General features: G+C 32.3%; 2 protein-coding genes and 1 long non-coding RNA gene across 3 annotated transcripts in view; 2 read left to right on the top strand and 1 right to left on the bottom strand.

Moving 5' to 3' along the window:
- Nucleotides 1–700: 700 nt before the first annotated feature.
- cass (apoptosis inhibitor cassowary) lies at nt 701–12,453 on the top strand. The gene is made up of 8 exons (XM_088232251.1): nt 701–930; nt 1,014–1,175; nt 1,268–1,600; nt 3,422–3,619; nt 5,400–5,597; nt 6,680–6,916; nt 7,281–7,448; nt 10,862–12,453. Exons 1-8 carry the CDS (start codon nt 856–858, stop codon nt 11,174–11,176), a joined length of 1,686 nt encoding a protein of 561 aa, XP_088088377.1. The 5' UTR covers nt 701–855; the 3' UTR covers nt 11,177–12,453.
- Nucleotides 12,454–12,821: 368 nt separating this feature from the next.
- MED7 (mediator complex subunit 7) lies at nt 12,822–18,296 on the bottom strand. Its single transcript, XM_088232253.1, has 3 exons — nt 17,881–18,296; nt 17,524–17,792; nt 12,822–13,221 (listed from the first exon to the last, which is right to left on the bottom strand). Exons 1-3 carry the CDS (start codon nt 18,070–18,072, stop codon nt 13,017–13,019), a joined length of 666 nt encoding a protein of 221 aa, XP_088088379.1. The 5' UTR covers nt 18,073–18,296; the 3' UTR covers nt 12,822–13,016.
- LOC148277882 (uncharacterized) overlaps nt 16,142–19,320 on the top strand; it is a 49,447-nt gene continuing 46,268 nt past the window's right edge. The window contains exon 1 of the long non-coding RNA XR_015823341.1: nt 16,142–16,153. This is a non-coding gene — a long non-coding RNA (uncharacterized LOC148277882). The remainder of the gene's footprint in view (nt 16,154–19,320) is intronic.

The raw sequence follows: 19,320 nt of genomic DNA, 5'->3' as shown, positions 1-19,320 counted from the left end.
ATTAATATCAATACAATTTAATTTCTGATTACACATATGGCAGGTTCTATTTACGAATGAATTTTGAAAAGATTTAGTTTTACATTTAGAAATTTTAAAAAGAGATTGGTTTCTGGTCTGCGTTACTGAGACTCTAAAATTAACAAGTGACAGAATCTTAGGGCAATGTATTATGTTATTCAAAGTTTTATACATAAAAATGGCATCAGCCATGTTCCTTCGAGTTTGGAGAGTTTGGAGTTTAGGTAAGTTTATATACTCATCTGGACCTGTATTCTGAGTCAACCGGCTAAAATTGCAATACGATAAAAAATTTGATTGTATAGATTCAATTCGGTTAATGTATTTTTTGTATTGAGGGCTCCAAGCGGGAGATGCGAATTCTAATTGACTTCGAACAAATGTAAAGTAAAGAGTTTAGCGGGTTATTCCTTTTTTTTTAAAGTTAAGCTGGGTTCGAACAACAAATCTTTTGATTCGGAGTCGGTGACCGTAGATCTTCTGATTCGGAATCGGTGACACTACCACGAAACCCACGACCCGTTTCACTCAATTTAAAACTCTGTCGTCAAAAAAAACTTCCCTTCAAAAACTACTCCCTCGGTTAAAAAAAATAGTAGTACCTACCTACGTATTACTTTTTTGTTTTGGGTCATATCGATTTTAATACCCACCCCTATGGAAACCATAGACAAACGTATTGTTAAAATAAAAATAAAAATTATACATGGCAACTTTTCTCATATCCAAATCCAAATAGCGGTTTGGCGTTTCTGTGGCGTGTTCGTATTGATGAAATTTATTTCGTGTTAAATAAAACATTTTTCTAAATTAACGTTCTATCGAATTTTCAAAATGAGTACAGATAATATTGAGAAACTTTACAAAAATTATGGCATACTAGCTGATGCTAAAGACAAAGTTACTGATGTGAGTATAAACCTTTTATTTTGGGCCCGGCAGAATTTTGTGTTTTTTTGCCAATAAGTAATGTGCATTTAAAAAAATTTTAGCACGAGAAGGAATATCTCGAAATAATTGAAGCGGTCAAAGGTTCTGACAAGGAGAAGCGTTTAGCATCTCAGTTTATTGCTAAATTCTTCAAGCACTTTCCTAACCTAGCAGATCTGGCGATCGAAGCACAACTAGACCTTTGCGAAGATGACGATATTGCGGTTCGTATTCAATTACATTACCGATTTAACTGGTAGTTATGTGTATTATGATAGTCTGTTTTTTTAAAATACCGCGTGTCCTGTATTTATAGATTCGAAAGCAAGCTATTAAAGATCTGCCCAACCTCTGCAAAGATAATAAGGAACACACCCAACGAATAGCTGATATTCTCGCACAGCTGTTTCAGGCATACGATGCCTCAGAATTAAACATGGTTAATAATTCCATAATGACACTCATGAAGCAAGAGCCCAAAGGAACTCTCAGTGGATTGTTTTCGCAAATACAACAAGGAACAGACAATGAACTTGTTAGGGAGCGTTGTATCAAGTTCTTATCTTCTAAAGTCAAGCAGTTGGGCAGAGAAGTGATCAATAAGGAAGCTGAGGATTACATCATCGTTGAATGCAAAAAAGTTCTCGAGGTAAGTGCGATGCTTTGTAATAATAAACAGGTCTTCTCGTTTACGAATACATCAACTTTAACCTAAAAATACCACCACATCAACTTTTCTTTTGTCCTCTTTGTAATTGAAGTTTTTGACTTGTTATTTGTTGACGCCTTGACACAGTTTTTATTATTATAGTGTTAGCATTTTTTAATGAATATCAAATATGTATTTCTTTAAAAAGAAAATTCACTAAAATCTAGAACATTTGGCTCTCTCGTGGTGTAGGTATATTGTATTTTCATTTTTATTGGACCAAAATAACATTACAAATAAAATAAAATATTTAAGGTGTAAATTAGGATTAAGGTGTAAATTAGGACAACATATTAGGTTAGAAACCCTCGGGCAATGCCTCAATTAAGGCATAATATTTATTAGTGACAAACCAAAACAAGATTTTCCGAGAGCCGAAATAGAATTTTGGCTTCTGTTCTTGTTTGAGCCGAAACCGAAACTTATTTAAAGTTAAAAGTCACTTCAAAACCCCCTTAGTCGGGTGTTTTTATGGTCAAACCTTACGACTTCATTAAAATAAGTGATAAATAAAATTCACAATTAAATAAAAGGCATAAATTAATGAATTAATTTGTTTATTTTTAGCGCTTTTTACTTCGTTGCTTTGTTATGCATATACTTATACAGCCGTCCAAGTCAGTAACATTGAAAAGATTATTTACAACTTAATACAAAGATCAAAAATTATTCTTCTATCACTAATTTTAAGTAAACTCAATGCATATAAATGAAGATTATAGATTGTATTTCTCGCAGTAAATTCAGTTTAAAATTTACTCTCCAGTAGAAAGAGTATTTGCCTCTTAAACGTAGTTTCCATAATTATTTCACAGTGCAGCGGTTAGCACGCTTGTCCACCACGAATAAGGTCTCGAGTCTAATTCTCGGCAAGGTCGACATGAAATATTTATTCAAAAATGTCTTTCAACTGCAATATTTCATCTATGTTTATAATGAAAAATAGTTGCCATCTTAGAGGTCATTCATTAAAACTGAACACTACCTCCTTCACATCCTCCCAATCGAACTCGAGTTATGGAGCAATGAAATAGCCTTCCAGGGAAAGTGATTGATGCACGCTCGGTTAATGCTTTTGAAAATGGCCTTGATAAAAACATAAATGTATACTTTGTGTTAATTCATTATATAATAATAAAATAAGAATACTTTTTTTTAACCACTTAGTATTTATTAAATGTATTACAATGTAAAAACATTATTTTTTTTGTATGTCCTACTTTATTTTTTAAATTTAATAACCAATTAGTTTCGGCAAAATACTATGCCTTCTTTTTAGGCATTTATTGGGCTTAGAACCTGTCATTGGCTGGTTTAAGTGGCCACTTTACACACTGTGTAACATTCATCATTATGCCTATTTTTGAACATCCATATATCTTTCATCTGTTGATTTTAGTGTTAAAGACGAAGTTAAAGACAGGTCATAAGCCCTGTAAATGCCTATACTTCCATATTCCCTTCTTTAAAATGTTCTGCATCCCTGTTGTAATTTTTAAATCTCTTTATTCCCTCTTCCAATTGACTACTAAATTGTATCTTAATAAGGAAGCTTGTAGTTTTAAAACCAGTAGGTAATCAAATAAATTTTAAATAGTTAAAAACAAAGTGTTTTTTATTTTAGTTACAGAAATTAGTTCTTGCTGTCAATATTTTCTATATTTTAAACAGTGCATTAGATGCATGCGCGCATCAGAATAATTTGATAAAACAATGAAATCAATGCGCGGAATGTTTTCAATCCCATTTGTATACTTTTAGGATGTGAATTCTGAGGAATTTGATCAGATAATGGACCTACTGGGATGGTCTCGCCTTGGCCGTACAGCAGCGGGACACAAAGAAATAGTGGAACTTGTGGCAACACAAGCCTTCGCCGATGGAGAGTTTGTGGCCAGTGAATCGGAACATATTGACAGAGTTGTCCAGTGTGTGGGACAGGCGATACCATACTTTTCGGTAAGATACATACTGTTTTTGAGATGACACTCATTCTAACCACCGAGCTATTTATCTTTAAGCCATGGCATACGAGGATCGATTGATATGCCCCACCCCTGACCTAGTTCAAGGTGGAAGAGAAAAAAAATTGTGCCTTATTTTTCAACATAGTTCCACTGGACTTGTATGCACTTCTTCCAGCGATGCTCCAACATTTCTGCAGCTTTTTGGTAAAATATTTGTCAGAACCCTGCCAACCACTTATCTATCTACACAGTAAATGACCTCATTGTTGTCCAAAAATTTCTTAAAAGGCCATTAAACATCCAAAATATTTTTACTTATTTTTATTACTCAGCACGTGACATCACAAGATCTTGTCGGAGTATTCTGCTGATTGGAGAGTTGGCTCACCGGAAATCTATCACAACACTCTTATCATTGGTTTATCCAAGTGAACTAGTGATGTAGTCCAAAGTAGTTCATTTTTATTAAAATCAGTTTTGTTTTTTTTTTCATAGATTTTTGTGAAATTCGCCGTACAATTAAATGTTCTAATTTTTACCACATATTAAAAAACATTTTTTACTTCGTCATTGTTTCTTGAGTTTTAGGAATAGTCTGTACTCAGGGCTAGGTCATGTGAATATAAGGTGTTTTTCAACCAAATCAAACCCAGCTTTGTGAATAGCAGCCATTGACATTAATGCCTTGTTTGCTGAAGCATGGGTAGTGGTGTGTAGATAAGTTGTTAGCGGGGGTAGGACAAATGTTTTTTCAGGGTGGTTTAGAAATGTTGGAGCATCGCTGGAAGAAGTGTGTACAAGTGCAGGGGAACTACTTCGAAAACTAAGGTACGAAAACTTTTTCACATCCACTTTGAAATAACTCATGGGTGGAGCATATTAATCAACTCTCGTACAAGGCCTATTCGCTGATGGCAAGTAGAGAGATCAAAGAACTGTGTAATTGAATAGATTGATGGAACTGCATTTTTATAATCAATTCAATATATTTTTAGTTTTTACCACTTTTAATTTCAAATTGTTGAACAGTAACAAGGTTAGATGTGCATAGGACAAAACCCCATAACTGGTGAACAATTTTACTGCGTGCAGTGCATCGAAGGATGTTTGCGAAACAAAAAACAAATGTGGCTGTCTCTAGCCACTGTCATTTTCGAGATTTTTGGTTAATATGACTCCTTATGTTGTTTTACATGATAATATTCAGTTTAAACATAGCCATCTCCTTTATTTCTGCTAAAAAAACAGTTTAAAAGCAATATAAACTATATCGATCGCTCAAAGACAAAAAGTCAATTTACTATGTTTCACTTATAAGATAGTCATGTTTGTTTTTTAGTGTCACATTTATAATTAAATTCACTACAGTATACAGAGCCAAATGTCCCCGAAGGGTATTTAGCTGGCGCCCTGGAGTTTGGCCAGCAACAAAGACTTGCGCAATATTTATTAATATAATATTTCATTTTAACTTCTGTATAAAGTATATTATCCAGGCATATGCTTTTTTTTAAATAATTTATGCTTTGCATTTTTTGTGAAATTCACATCAAGGTGTTGTACAATAAATACCCTAACACATTATGCAACTGCAGATCGCATAGGTGGTCGGGATTTTAATTTACCATTTACAATCATGGTAAATTTCATTACAGATGGCAAGTAGATTACAACGCCTCTAGCAGCTATTGAGCGCATACAGTTAAAATTCTAAACCCTGTTTACAATTTACTATTTTCTCTAACATGTTTTTAAATAATTGTTTTTATCAGGCCCAAGTAGATTCCACAAAATTTGTCAACTACTTCTGTGAGCATATTTTACCAAAAATGGACGATATTACTAAACCTTCCGAAGAAGCCGGGGATTCTAAATTGGAACTACTGAAGCTTTTGGCAGAGCTGACTGTACACTGTGGAAAATTGGAAAATGCTGAAGCCAAGATTGAGACCATATACTCTTGTTTAATTGTAAGTCTTTATTTGATAACATATTGTTACTATGTATCGTGATCAACTGTGTTACGTGAAAGTAAAGTAATAAGTCTTACGCCAGTCCAGGAACATCATAATATTGCAGTGTTAAACCACCTGACAAACAAATATTTATTTATAAGTACAAAAATATATGCACTTTGGCGGAATAATTGCTAAAATCAATATCTTCCAGCTAACCAACAGACTAGTGAAAAATTGATCATAAAAAAATGAATGTACATATTTATTTCATTACAGCCGTTTTAGTGGGCAGATAAAGCTTGTACATTTATGCTACAAAAAAATGGCTTGGTAATATTTAGTTTTTATTTTAATCGATATTGTCGGTGATACTGCAATACCGCTTAACTATCAATTGAACTTTTTGGCAGGGGATCCTAAAAAGTGTTCTGTTAATATATTACTTGCGATTTTAATCAACCAAAAATACAACTGGAGTATAAGAAAAACTTTTGTTATTAGAGTAAAAATAAAATAGCAATTATTAAAAACTTAACGGCCCTCAGTCCCTGTAATGAATTTATTTCACATAGTTGTTTATTCCATCATAGTCAAAAAATTTAAAAACCGTTTGAATGATTTCTTAAAGAAAGTACAATGAAGTAAATATCTGTTTGAAATGGGTGTTTCGGTTATTTGATAAGAGTACCAGAACTGAGTACCGCGGCCGTAGAAAAAGCTTTATCTCGCGTGTTTATTTAAAAAATACGCGAGATAAAAGTGTTCCCTACGGGCGCGAGAGCATTCGGAATAGCAGCGCAGTTACCAATTTACAAATTAAACTATTTTAGTTTAACCGTTCAAAAAAGAAAAGTTTAGTGGGGAATGCTGGTTTTTCGCTCCTAGCTTTATTAATTACTCATTTCCAGGGAAGTAATTTTTTGGGCTACCATCTATTTTTTAAGTACACTTAATTTTCGGTGTTATAAATCCATATTGTTAAATAAAAAATTTTAAATAAAAGTTTTTGATGTTGCTCAATTTTTGCTAATTAAGTTGGAATAGAAAATAACCAACTCGATTAACTGATTTTTGTTTATATTCTATTATTGTAGAAGTTTATGCCTCTCCCATCTATTGCTGCCAGTGAGAGTTTGGAGGCTGAAGAGACTCTTCCTGTGCTAGAGTTCTCCCATGTAGAGTGCCTCTTGTTTACCTTCCACCGCCTCGCTAAGCAGATCCCGGATTTCCTCACCTCTGATGCAGCTCGACTGAAAGAATTCCGACTACGCTTGCAATACTTTGCCAGATTGACTCAAGGATACATAAAAAAACTAAAGGAAGCAACTTTTGTAAGTGTATTTATAAATCTATTATTTCATAAAAGCAGATCTACAAGTAAATGTAAATTATCGTTTTAATTTTCCCATCTGCACCCAGTAGGGTATAGGGCACTGCATTTATACTAAAATTACGATGTATCTTGCTCATTGTATATGTGAAGTCAAAATAATCATTCTTACATTATAGATCCATTCAGAGGCTATGAAATATTGCAGTGAAAATCACTCTTTAAAATGCATATTTCAAAATATTAGAATTAGTTTTCACAATTACAATTTTGTTATATTAGTAATGCCATGGCCCTTATAAACTGATTGAACTTTGTTGATCAGTCCTGTCATCTTACAATAAATAATATTTGATCTTATTTAGGGAAAATCAAATGAAGATCTTAAATCTGACGAAAACAAAATTAAATTGGCTGCGCTGAAGACTACTTCCAATATCAACACAATCATCAAGGACCTGTTCCATACACCCCCGAGTTATAAAAGTATCGTAAAACTGTCATTTGAGGCAAAGTCTTCACAGAAGGTAGTGGTAAGTTGAAACATTATATAATTCGATCTAATCACAAACTATCCACACAACCATTAGGCTAAATTTCACAATAATGAAAAAATACATGAATTAAACCCAGTGGCGGTATTTCCATAGAAGCCCATAAGCCGGGCTTGCCTATTAATTTTATTTCAAAATTACCAAATCTGGACCAAACGCTTCAAAATAATTCTTTCGTTGTTTAAATTTCGCGCCAAATGAGAATTAGAGATCTGTTCGACGTTGGTACTGTACGCATCCCGAGATCCGAACCGTATGAAATCCGTGTGCGCGAACGACACTATGTATTCTTATCTTGCTCACGCACGTGGGGTTCTTATGGGGCTTATTTCACGGTGCAATTCGCATGTAAACAAACAGTAAACTCATAAAATGTTTGTCTGTATATGTTGAGTTTTATATGGGAATCTGAAGCCAGCTTCTTTAAGGTAAAGTTGGCAGAGAGCGTCTCTTGTATTTCGTATCGAGCAAACTTTACGATTGTTTATTATGCTCTTTTTTACGGAATTTGATAATTTTAAACTGTTATTTTTATCTTCATTGATTAAAGACCCGTACTGTTTAAGATTTATGATAATTTACTTCATTTTGTGCAAACAGTATTATCGTTCCCCACATTGATTATTGCTCCAGTATTTTATATTTAAGTAATGAAGGAGATCTAAAAAGACTCCAAATAATACAAAACAAAGCGATGAGGATAATATTAAGATGTGGGAGACGAACAAATGTTAAGAAAATGATTCAACTTCTAGATATCATGACAATTGATCAAAGAATCAAATTCAATGTTGCCAATGAAATAAACAAAATTATTAAAGGAATAGTTCCGAGATATTTTCAAGATAAACTAAAAAATAATGAGTTCTTTCATAACTATGCAACAAGAGGATCTAAAAATATAAGACTGGAAAAAAAAATCAAAAGCAATGTCCCAGAACTGCCTTATGTACAAGGGAATAAAACTGTTTGAAGAAATGCCAGAAAGCATAAAAAATGAAATTAATGTAAATATATTTAAAATTAAATGTAAAAAGTATATATGTGAAAAATATTAGGTAGTAAATAGTGTAAATAGTGAATATAATTAATGAAAATGTACATATGAAACAGTGAATATTATAAATTAGGATATTAAGTGTATAATAGTGATAAATAATGTTAGAATAAGTATAGATGTAAATATTGTGTTGTAAATATATATTAGACTATGTAAATACATAGAACTAAATAAATAAATAAATAAATAAAACGTCATATATAAAAAGAATTCGGAGGTGGCCGACGTTTCTTTTTTATTTGCCTATCTACTATCCTTTTCCAATATTCTATATCAATTATAATTTATATTTATTTATCTATGGGTTCCGATGACTATTATTCAACTCTACGCATGCTATATTTTATTAATGCTACTTGTTGGTAATGGTTGATATCTGAGGAATTACTTTATATAAAAAAATATTGTGTTTTCTTTTTTTCGTTTATTTAAACGAACTCAGAATGATTATCTTATGCATATTTTCATAAAATATTGTTATTCGTCATAATATACCTTTTGGATGCTTTGTAGACTGTACAACTGTAGTGAAGAAAGCATACATCATGTTTTCACACAAGTGAATTCATCACCATTCCTTTTCTGCACCTAATGGTGCATAGAGCACTGCAATCGCAGTATATCTTAATCTTTTTTGCTACATGAAGGTAAGATGGTCAGTCTTATGCTTCAAGTGCCAGTCCAGGGACTATGACACATTCTAGTGTAAAAACACCTTTTTAAATAAATATTTCAAATCATCCATGTCGGGAATCGAACCCGAGACCTTTTGCATGGTAGGCAAATGCGCTGACCACTATACTATGAAGCCGTCAGGGAATTACACCACATGTGAATTAAAAATATATATATATGGGCTTGCCTTACTCGTAAACCCTAGGCACGCTACTGATTAAACCATTTATATTTTGTATAAAAAAAATCTGAATAGTTCATATCGCACCTTTAGGCTGAAAACAACTCAACTCAAAAAATCAACTTTTTGGGAAACAGCAAAAGAAGAATATAATTTTGTGACATATTCTTTCATCGATTGTTTCATACTTATCAAAGTAAGCAGTACCAAAGTTTGAGTTAAAAATTATACTGAAGGCATTCAGCTATGAATCTATAAAAAAAAAGTGTAATAAAAATAAGTTTAAACAAGACATTTATTTAATGAGTCATTATTAGATTGAATAAAAAACAAACAAACAAATGCTCTTTGATAAATAATATAATGACATAATTTTTACTAGGTCAGATCATGTCACCAAACACATGTTTTTATTTATTCACGAAATGACATAAACTTAAATAAGTCACTAAGATTATCGGTAATTCGGAACGAAACAATCACAAAGCTAAATTGGTAGTTTTAATATTTTTTTAAATAAAGTAATGTTGCCATTTGTATCGGAATAAAATTTAATCAACCGGAGTTGCGTCCTTCACACAGCATTATTATTTGATTTATTTTTTAACCACAACAGACCAGGAGGCCCAATTACAGTGGTGAATTACATCACTGAACACCTAGGCTTGAGAAAAATCACATTTGATTTTTTGTGTTCTCACCGGGAATCGAACTCGGAACGTTCCGTGCGTGAGTCAAGCATCTTGACCACTACACCACGGAGGCCGCCATTATAAACACAAGACTAATAGCGTCACTTCCGTACCGACACGGAACCTAAATTCTTTGAGTAACAAAGCGTTAACAAAACCCCTCTTGTTAAACATTCATAAAATCAATGAATTTATATCGCACTAGATTGGATTTTTCACCAATTGTTCTGGTTTACATTACAATTTGTTTTAGTATTTAAACTACATAGCCCTAATAATTTTATATAACACCTATCTTACCTGGAACCCGATTACAATGGAAAGATAGCAGAGTTTTCTTTATCGGACTTCATAATAAAATCAAATCATGTCATAATAAAATCGAATTCTGTGTACAAGATGCTTGAAAAAAAATTTATAGGAATATTTAATTACATTATACAGAAAATTTAAGATAACTATCTTAACTTCCCAATGTAATCTGGGCCCTGAATTGTTTTGAAATCGATTTAACATAAAAAAATTATGTGTTTTTTTTATTTAAATAAGATCTATATTAAAATACATACCTACATATATATTATATAAAAAATATTGTTTTATGTTAAGTCATAGTTACTCGCGTGAATTTGTACTACCTTAGTTTGTAGCACATTTGTAATTTCTTATCAAAATTACAAATGTGCACGGCAAAAACGTGATATTTGTATAAACATATCATGTTTTTGCCATATAGCCGTCTATTGATGAATAGTTATAGGTCTAATTTCTTTTTTTTTTTCAGGCTGAACCGGAATCAAAATCTTCGAAGGAGCCTCTTCAATCTCCCGGTGAAAAGAGGCACAAACCAATTGTGTTTGAAAAAGATGACGCAAACAAGCCAACTGGCGAGAAGCGAGTTCGATCAGAACGCGATGGGAATGTCAAGATGTACACTCCGCCTTCCGGGAAGTACAGTGATAGAATATCCGGAGGAAGCAACAATGGCGGAGGGTACAACGGGCGAGGGGGGAACTGGAGGCGGGGCGGAGGAGGGGGGAGAAATTACAGTAGAAGCTATGGTCGTGGAGGAGGCGGCTATAGAAGGAACCAATACTAACAGTATTATTCAATCAATCGTCAAAAGTATTGCCCTTGTTGCTGCGCTTATTTAAATATGTATTCGTATTTGCAAATCGAAACGAGTTCTGTGACTGTATGTCTCTAACAAAGCATATTGTACTCATTTTACAAATTGTGATCATTAACACGAAGATCAGTGCCACCGCCACTCCGTCACATTTCATAAAGTATATATTTCCTTTTATTTTTCCTTTCCCAACCCCTATTTCCCCGAGTGATTCTTGCAACTATTTTAATGAAATTTGCTGTAGCTCATTAATCTTTTTTTTTAACAGGTGGAATCTTTATACGAACGTAACTGGGGAAGAAATAATAATTTTACCATTATTTTTAGATCCTGCCAAGGCCAGCTGCTGTTGTGTCCGAAATTTTACATTTTATTATATTAATGTATATTTTTGTCAATATATGCATAATCCATTTTCTTTTTGAAAATTCTTATAGCAGTTTATCCTGATTTGGACCTTTAGCGTGTGCAAAATAATTATCAAATTACTCAAATCATCCAATATATATTTTTTCCTTATTTGTGTCGAACTGATATGATATAAAAAATACAAGTTTATTGTTTTATATGTATAGGATGATAATTAAAAGATTGTCTGTTTAAGTAATTAGACAATTTAACATATGCTTAATAAGGGCAGTCGAGTTTCGCCTGTAATACTTACTACGGAAGATTTAAGGATTGTACTTTCTAAATATAAATAGGTATAGAAAGTAGATTACTCGTAACACAAATATATAAATTTATTTTTAAAGTATATAGTGTTAAATATGAATTTTATGTTTTAATCCATTACTTTAATGTGTGCACTTTGAATCATCAGCAAACCAGACTCGTCGATTTTTTGGACTTTCATTGTGCGTGTTACAAGTAATCAAATATAATTTATCATTCGTAACAACTACTTCATATTAATGTGTAATCCACATTTACTGTATTTTATTTATTCATAAGATAATTTTAAAAGTTCTTAGTTACAGAAGCTTTCTACAGCACCACATCAATTTTTACCACAATTTTCAGAGCCGAAACCTTTCTGGAACAATGCCAAGAGTGGAAAAACGGAATAATATTATGGATGACTTTTTTTTCAGTATTGATATTGTATCCTGTGCTGGAATATCAGATTTGTATACTAATTTTGTTGAGTAATCACTTTCTCAGTCCCTTATACCAAACCCTTGGTTCCCTTAACCTATAATATATTATCCATTTAAGATATTAAAAGTTTTTTTTCAAAATAAAAACGAGTATTTTATTTTACCTTACCGCTTATTAAAAAAATTTGATGTTATTTGAAAGATTTCTTTGCACCAAACTTTAATTTAAACACGGACACTAAGCCCTCAATCACAATAATGTAGGAAGAGATTTTTTTACTAAAGATTTACCAATATTTGTTCATACATAGTAGAATTTTATTTTCCATATAAAATTAGAATACTTTTATAAGGCTTGTGGCCGATTCATGGTATCAATCGACAATACTATATTTTATTCTATGGAAATTTCAAGAACATTAATGAATTACATTTAATACTATATTTTAAAATACCTACTATAGATATACATAAATAATTTATGACACAACAAAATAATTTTAACCATAACAATATTTACTGTACAATTTTATTAAAACATAATATAACATATCCACATATAAATTAATACAAAAGCAATATCTTACAAAAAAAGGAATAATAGACTGTCGATTTTGAATTACACTAAATAAATAACTGATGATAATTTAATACTTATAATAACATAAGGATATAATCCAGATCTACCGCTGCGCTACTACAGGGATGAGTTATGGCATTTTGTCCACTATACCACACATCACTTTATCTAGCTCATACAGAGCATCAGTGCTGGATACTTCCTTCTGGTTTGTTTCCATATGCTGGAAGGCTTCGGTAGGTACTAATAGTTTGGAGTCTGTGTCACATTGGTCTGGCAAACTTTGTAAAGCATTTTGTAAAATGTCTTGAACTTTTGATAGGTGTTTCTGAAACCTGCAAATGAAAAGTTGTTTTAATATCACAAAATTGGTGCAGCGTAAGAGGATAATAGATTTACAATAGTCTATATTGCATTTTTTTTTTTCAAATAAATATTTGCGTTCTTTTGATTTACCCAAATATTTCATTTTGAGACAACGAGTTGTAAAAAACTCACTATTAGAAAATGGAAATCAAGTTGGGGTAAAGTGAGAATCGAACCACGGATCTTTGATCTGTGAGTCCGAGACACTAGCCACGGGACCACAACCCGAGTATGCATTCATCTTTCATTTTAATAATGGATACTTGGTGTAAGTTTTGTTTTCTTTTTGTTGCGAAACAGAATAAATAAATAGGAACCATGCTTCGCTATAATAGAAGAACTAAAATATTGACTATGCATGAGCAATCAAACATGTCAGTTTGGTAAAGAATTGTACTTATTTCATCATCACAGCCACTTCTGTCCACTACTACGTTCCTGCCTTGCGCTTATATGCATCCAGTCACCAGCAATTCTCTTAATATCATCCGACCGTCCGTGTGGGGGGTCTCCCCCTACTTTTTTTGTCTTCACAAGGTCTCCACTCGACTTCCCTTTTAGATCATCTTTGGTATTTTGGTCTGACTACATGTCCCGCAAATGACCATATAAGCTTAGCCACTTTTTCAACTATACCTGTTCCTCCCGACCTACGTATCTCGGTGTTTCTTATCCGGCCAAAGAGTTTTATATATAGCATGGCTCTTTCATGTTTATCTTCCTTATAGTCGACTTGGTGAGTGCAAGTTTTTCTGCTCCATACGTCGATACTGGAAGTACACATTGGTCATACATTATGCGTTTCAAACTTTGGGGAATGTTGCTGTCAAAGAACTTCTTCAGATTGCCATATGATGCCCAACCAAGACAGATCCTGCTCTGGAGCTCTGCAATATGGGTATCTCTGAAGAGAGTAAAATGTTGTAGCCGAGACACTTATATACATTGACTTCTTCTATTAGACGATTGTCAATATCTAAAGCACCACCAAGGATCAGATTTGTCATTAACTTGGTCATGCTTGTGTTAGATAAGGAGTCCTACTTTTTTTGTCTTTTCTGTAAGATCTTTTAGCATAACACGAGCTTCATTCAGATCTTCTGATATCAAAACGATGTCATCTGCGAATCGTGGTTAAATTGATAACTTAAATACCTTTCCAGTTCAGGTAGGCATATTCCAAAACCACAGTAGACAATTCTGGGGATATTGTATCTCTTTGCCTTGCACCCTTTTCTATTGGAAACTGGTTAGTGATTTCAAATGGCCAAAAAGACGACCCGTTACTCAAAATAATGTATTCTACAAAGATTTTAATTTACAATGAGTTACCATGAAGTAAATGAAGCTAGAAAATTGTCATTTAGAAGAAATTTAGAGTATTGGAAAATTATAGTTTAATGTTATAATTTACACTAATTATTTTTTAATATATCATTTTCATATTATATAAAACACAAAGAGATACATATCGTCATGATTGTAGAACAAGGACGAATGTGATTTTCGAACGGTTCATTTTTTTTAACACTCAACTCTCAAATACAAAAGAATGTCATTTGATACTTGGGTTAGTTATGTATATATTTTTTTTAAATCATGGAATATTATAAAGACTTTAAAATCAGATATAAATGAAAGTCAATGTTGCATTTATTGCACCTCCGTCATTGTTCTACAACCACGACGATATTATAAGCATGAATTTTATTTCTCCCGAATAATAATAGATTTGGCGTCGCAGTAGAATTTATCTCGAAAGCTATTATCATCTGAATCCATTATGTCTTCTTGTATGGTAGTTATTTTCATTACAGTAATATATATAAGAACTAGACGTAATAAATTGTTAAAAAATTACTTGTAGATTTAAAAAAAAAACTAATACATAAAACAATGTTTTCGGTCTACTCAACATTACGTTTTGAATAAGAATTTAAATTTTGAATATTTAAAATCTTATTGCTAAAACATTTTTTTTGTACATTGGCAGGTTTATTGACAAACGGAAACCAACTAATTATTTTTTGATTAAAAAAATATTTTATTTATGCTTATTTAAAGAATAATATATTTTAAACATACAACTGCATAAGTCCTGTAAACACCTAGACTTCCATATTCCCTTCTCCAAAATTTTTTCCCTCTCTGTTGCGACAAATTTAGATACGAATAACTCCCTAGGGAGGAAATCCAGCCAGTCTGCAAGCATTTGGACATACTCAAATCATTATGGGTTTGCTATTTTTAAAGATTATAAAAAAATTGTATCGGCACCTGAGGTGCCACCAGATATCTCAATTTGAAAGTATTTTGGTGTTATTTTCTTTTTCGATTACTGCCTTACTTACGAATGTCTGTGCTGATTTGAATTTAATTTGTAATGATTTTAAATAATAAAGATAAATGTCGTAATTGAAAATAATAACATCTTCTATGTGCGTCCTTCCAAAACACAATATTTATCTTTCGGCTTCAACTTGACCTTGACCATAAAATCTCAAACAACCAAACTCACATAATTAACCATGAAATATATAAATAAATATAATTGATTTTTGATTTACAATTTTCATAACTATTCAAAATTCTGCTTAAATGTATTTTTTAACAGTGTGTTTATTATGTAAGATTAATTAATATATTATGTACATGCTATGTACAGAAATCATACATACTTTTGTATATTGCATACATTTTACCAAAATCAATAAACTATAGTCTTTGAACAAATATTGCTATACACAATAAGCATTTTGGACACCATCTGTACAAATAAATTAAAGATAATTTATTTTTTATATTATTTGTTCAGTATTACAAATTAAACATGAAGAAACATGCCTTATAATATGGCTGATTAGTTGGACAATATTTTTCTATCAGTGAGGATTAATGACAGTGAGTAAAATAAAATTATAATCTCAATTTATAATTTTTTTGTTTAAATATAAGGGATTTGTGTAATATAATGTCTTTACTAGTTTTAGATTGATTAGTTTAAATAAGTTTCTTTACAACTCAATATCATTCGGTATTGACAAGATTTTGATAAAATTGAGTGTTTCAGTTCCATTCAAATCTAAAAACATTGATATTGATCCATGAATGCTCATCAATGTAGTGATACCTAAAAACACATTTTTCAGTCACTTGTCCAGGATCTTATAAATGTTCTCCTTCTACATTTCATAATGTACAGGACACTGTAAAAACCCAGTTCCATCAATATCTTCTTAACGATTTATATGAAAGTAAAACTTTATCAGTTCTACGCGTCAAGTAAATCAGGGTAACTTTTTAAATCGTAACAGAATTAACAGATGCAGGTTTCTCAAATATTTATGCTGTTTATCATTTCAAACAATCCAGTTTATTTTTTTACATTTATTTTTCAGCACATTTTTATAACCTAATCAAAATTACCATAATATCTATAGTACAGATGTGAATTTGAATAACATCTTTTTCGGGGGAGGGATAGATCTCTACGCCATATTGACCCTCCTATCGCGAAGCATTTGTAAAATTGCAACTAAACACTTTTATGTCCATTGTTCATTTTGTTTTTGCTTTAGTTAGGGTTCGCTCAACAACTCTCCATTAATAATAAAAGATGTTTGCTTCCATATCTTTTATTTCAGTGCTTAGAAAATATCTTTATTAGTAAATTCTATATAGTCTCCTTGAAGTAAAAGATTATTCCCAACCGAGGTCCATGGCTTCAAATTAAGGCGCAAATATTAAATGAATGCTTTCTCATCAGAAATGCCCTTGCATTCTTATGAAATCTTTAATTTTCATATTTCTGGACTGCGCTGGCAATAGATAAATCGCTCTGCTGTCAACTACACTTTTTTTTGTAGCCACCTCAAACATTCAATCTTTAAAAACTTTTTACTGTTTGCTCGCGATAGGGTTTTCTCGGTAACAAGTCAATAATAAAAGGGTCTAATACTTGCAACACACCAAAAATATCTTATTCAGATGAGCGTAGCCCAAAAATCACAATAGGCTCTCGATATGTTTTACGACAGAGATGAAGAACGCTTGACAGGGCTTCTACTCATCATAGGCTGGTTTAAGTGATCACAATTTCGCCTATTTCTCTTGGATTTAGGATTATTGGACTCGAGACAAAAATCTTCAGCCGCACACGAAATAAAGCAATAATATGACAGAAAAAAGGTATTATTAATAATAATCTATCATATTTTTAAAAAAGATTGGAGAAAAATTTTAGCAACGAGAATGTTATGTAAATTACTTGCCTTATAGATGTTTCAGTCCTTTGGCGTTTTTGAAGTTCCATCATCACTCTGAGAGTCTCGCGCGCTTGGTGTGGACGAAATTCGTTTAAAAGATGATGGATATGGATAAACAGAAGACTCAGATCTTCAACTTTTTCTGCACGCCTTGGGGAATCAGGACATTTAACCAATAAATCGAGTAGGTCCAAAAAATTTACCAGTAAAGAATGATTTAGCTTTTTTAACTCCCGCCGTCTTTCAAAATGAATAGGATATAATCGCCTAAAGCCCTGAAAAAATATAAAGACGAATATCATATAACCACTGAACACTAGTTCATTGTTGGGTTCTCGGATTGAGTTTAGTAGTTATTGTTACCTGGCTTTCCAAGGATCGTATAATAGTGTCATCTGCATTAAAGGCATTTCCGAACATAGAATATGTATCGTGTATAGGTTGAGGGGGGCATGGAACTCTATTCCTGCGAATATTCTCATCTGTATAAACATTTATATACTGCATTGGGGGCAGAGGTAAAGAGCTGACTTGAGTACTTTCCGATGAAGCCATTTTCCGAGTTATCAATCAACAGCAACTAACGGACTTCTTTTAATATATTGTAAAAATAACCATGTGTTTACAAACGATAACCGAATTTTCGAGTTTCCTTTGCTTTCAATAAAACAATTGCGGTAACTTCGAATGCTCTATAACTTTTTTTTTAGAAAAAACGAAAACAAACACGCAGCATCACCGAAAAAGACAAGAACTAAAGTCACAGAAAAAGCAAAAACAACAATCATCATAGAAAAATTATGAGTGCTTACTAGAGTTGTGCATACCGGTTGTGATCGACTAAAAAATTTCATCGATCAAATTATTCGATTATTTCCGTAGTTGTAATCATAATCATCATTCCCTTTCTGCACTTTATGATGATAAAGCACTGCATTAGTACAACAATCGCAGCGTATCTGAATTTTTTGGTTACATGAAGGTTAGATGATCAGTCTTACGCTTCAGGCACCAGTCGAGGGAATATGAAATATTGTAGTGTGAAAACACTCTTTTAAATCAATATTTCATAGCAACCATGTCAGGATGTTAGGAATAGAACCTGAAACTTTTTGCATGAAAGTCAAACGCGCTGACCATTAGACCACGAGGCCGTAATCGTAATAGTTGGTCATATAAAACAATACGGTCAAAATCAAATCATCGGACAAAGAAACGATCATTTGATGATTAAATATGGATGCTATTGGATATTTTAAAAATCGCAAAGAAAAGTTCTGATGGATACTTTTTTTATATTTATTGATGTTTTCTTCTTCTTAAAATTACAAAGGTTGACACTAAATGTGAATAATAATAAAACAAAATTATACGAAAGAAAAATCCCACATAGGCATAGCCTGTGCGTGGGTACACTGATTTAATCAGTTTTACTTGATACCATGATTTTATAAACAAAATTACACGTAGATACTGATAGATACGTGCATCTCTAAATGAGCGAGTGCAGGTATTATCCTTGGCTCTACCCGACTGAGTTCTTCTAGGGTATGCTTGGCTACAACAATTTAGAGACTAGAAGTGTATTTGACTACACATTTTTATCGATCGTTACGCGCTATGGTCGATAATCTGAAGAATTTGACGTGTATTGGTTTGTATGTTCCTGATAATTACCGAAGACAGCGTCAGCATAAATTGTTTTATATTCCAATATACGCATATAGGAACAACATCGCTGTGGATATTGATCTGTTCTATGTACCGGAAGGGGTTTTCTGGAGCAGGATTCTCCTACTACTT

This window comes from Micrasema longulum, unplaced genomic scaffold (genome assembly GCF_059751315.1).
Source record: "Micrasema longulum isolate JH-2025_06_02 unplaced genomic scaffold, ASM5975131v1 h1tg000962l, whole genome shotgun sequence".
Taxonomy (NCBI): domain Eukaryota; kingdom Metazoa; phylum Arthropoda; class Insecta; order Trichoptera; family Brachycentridae; genus Micrasema; species Micrasema longulum.
This window is presented reverse-complemented; position numbering and strand designations above follow the sequence as displayed.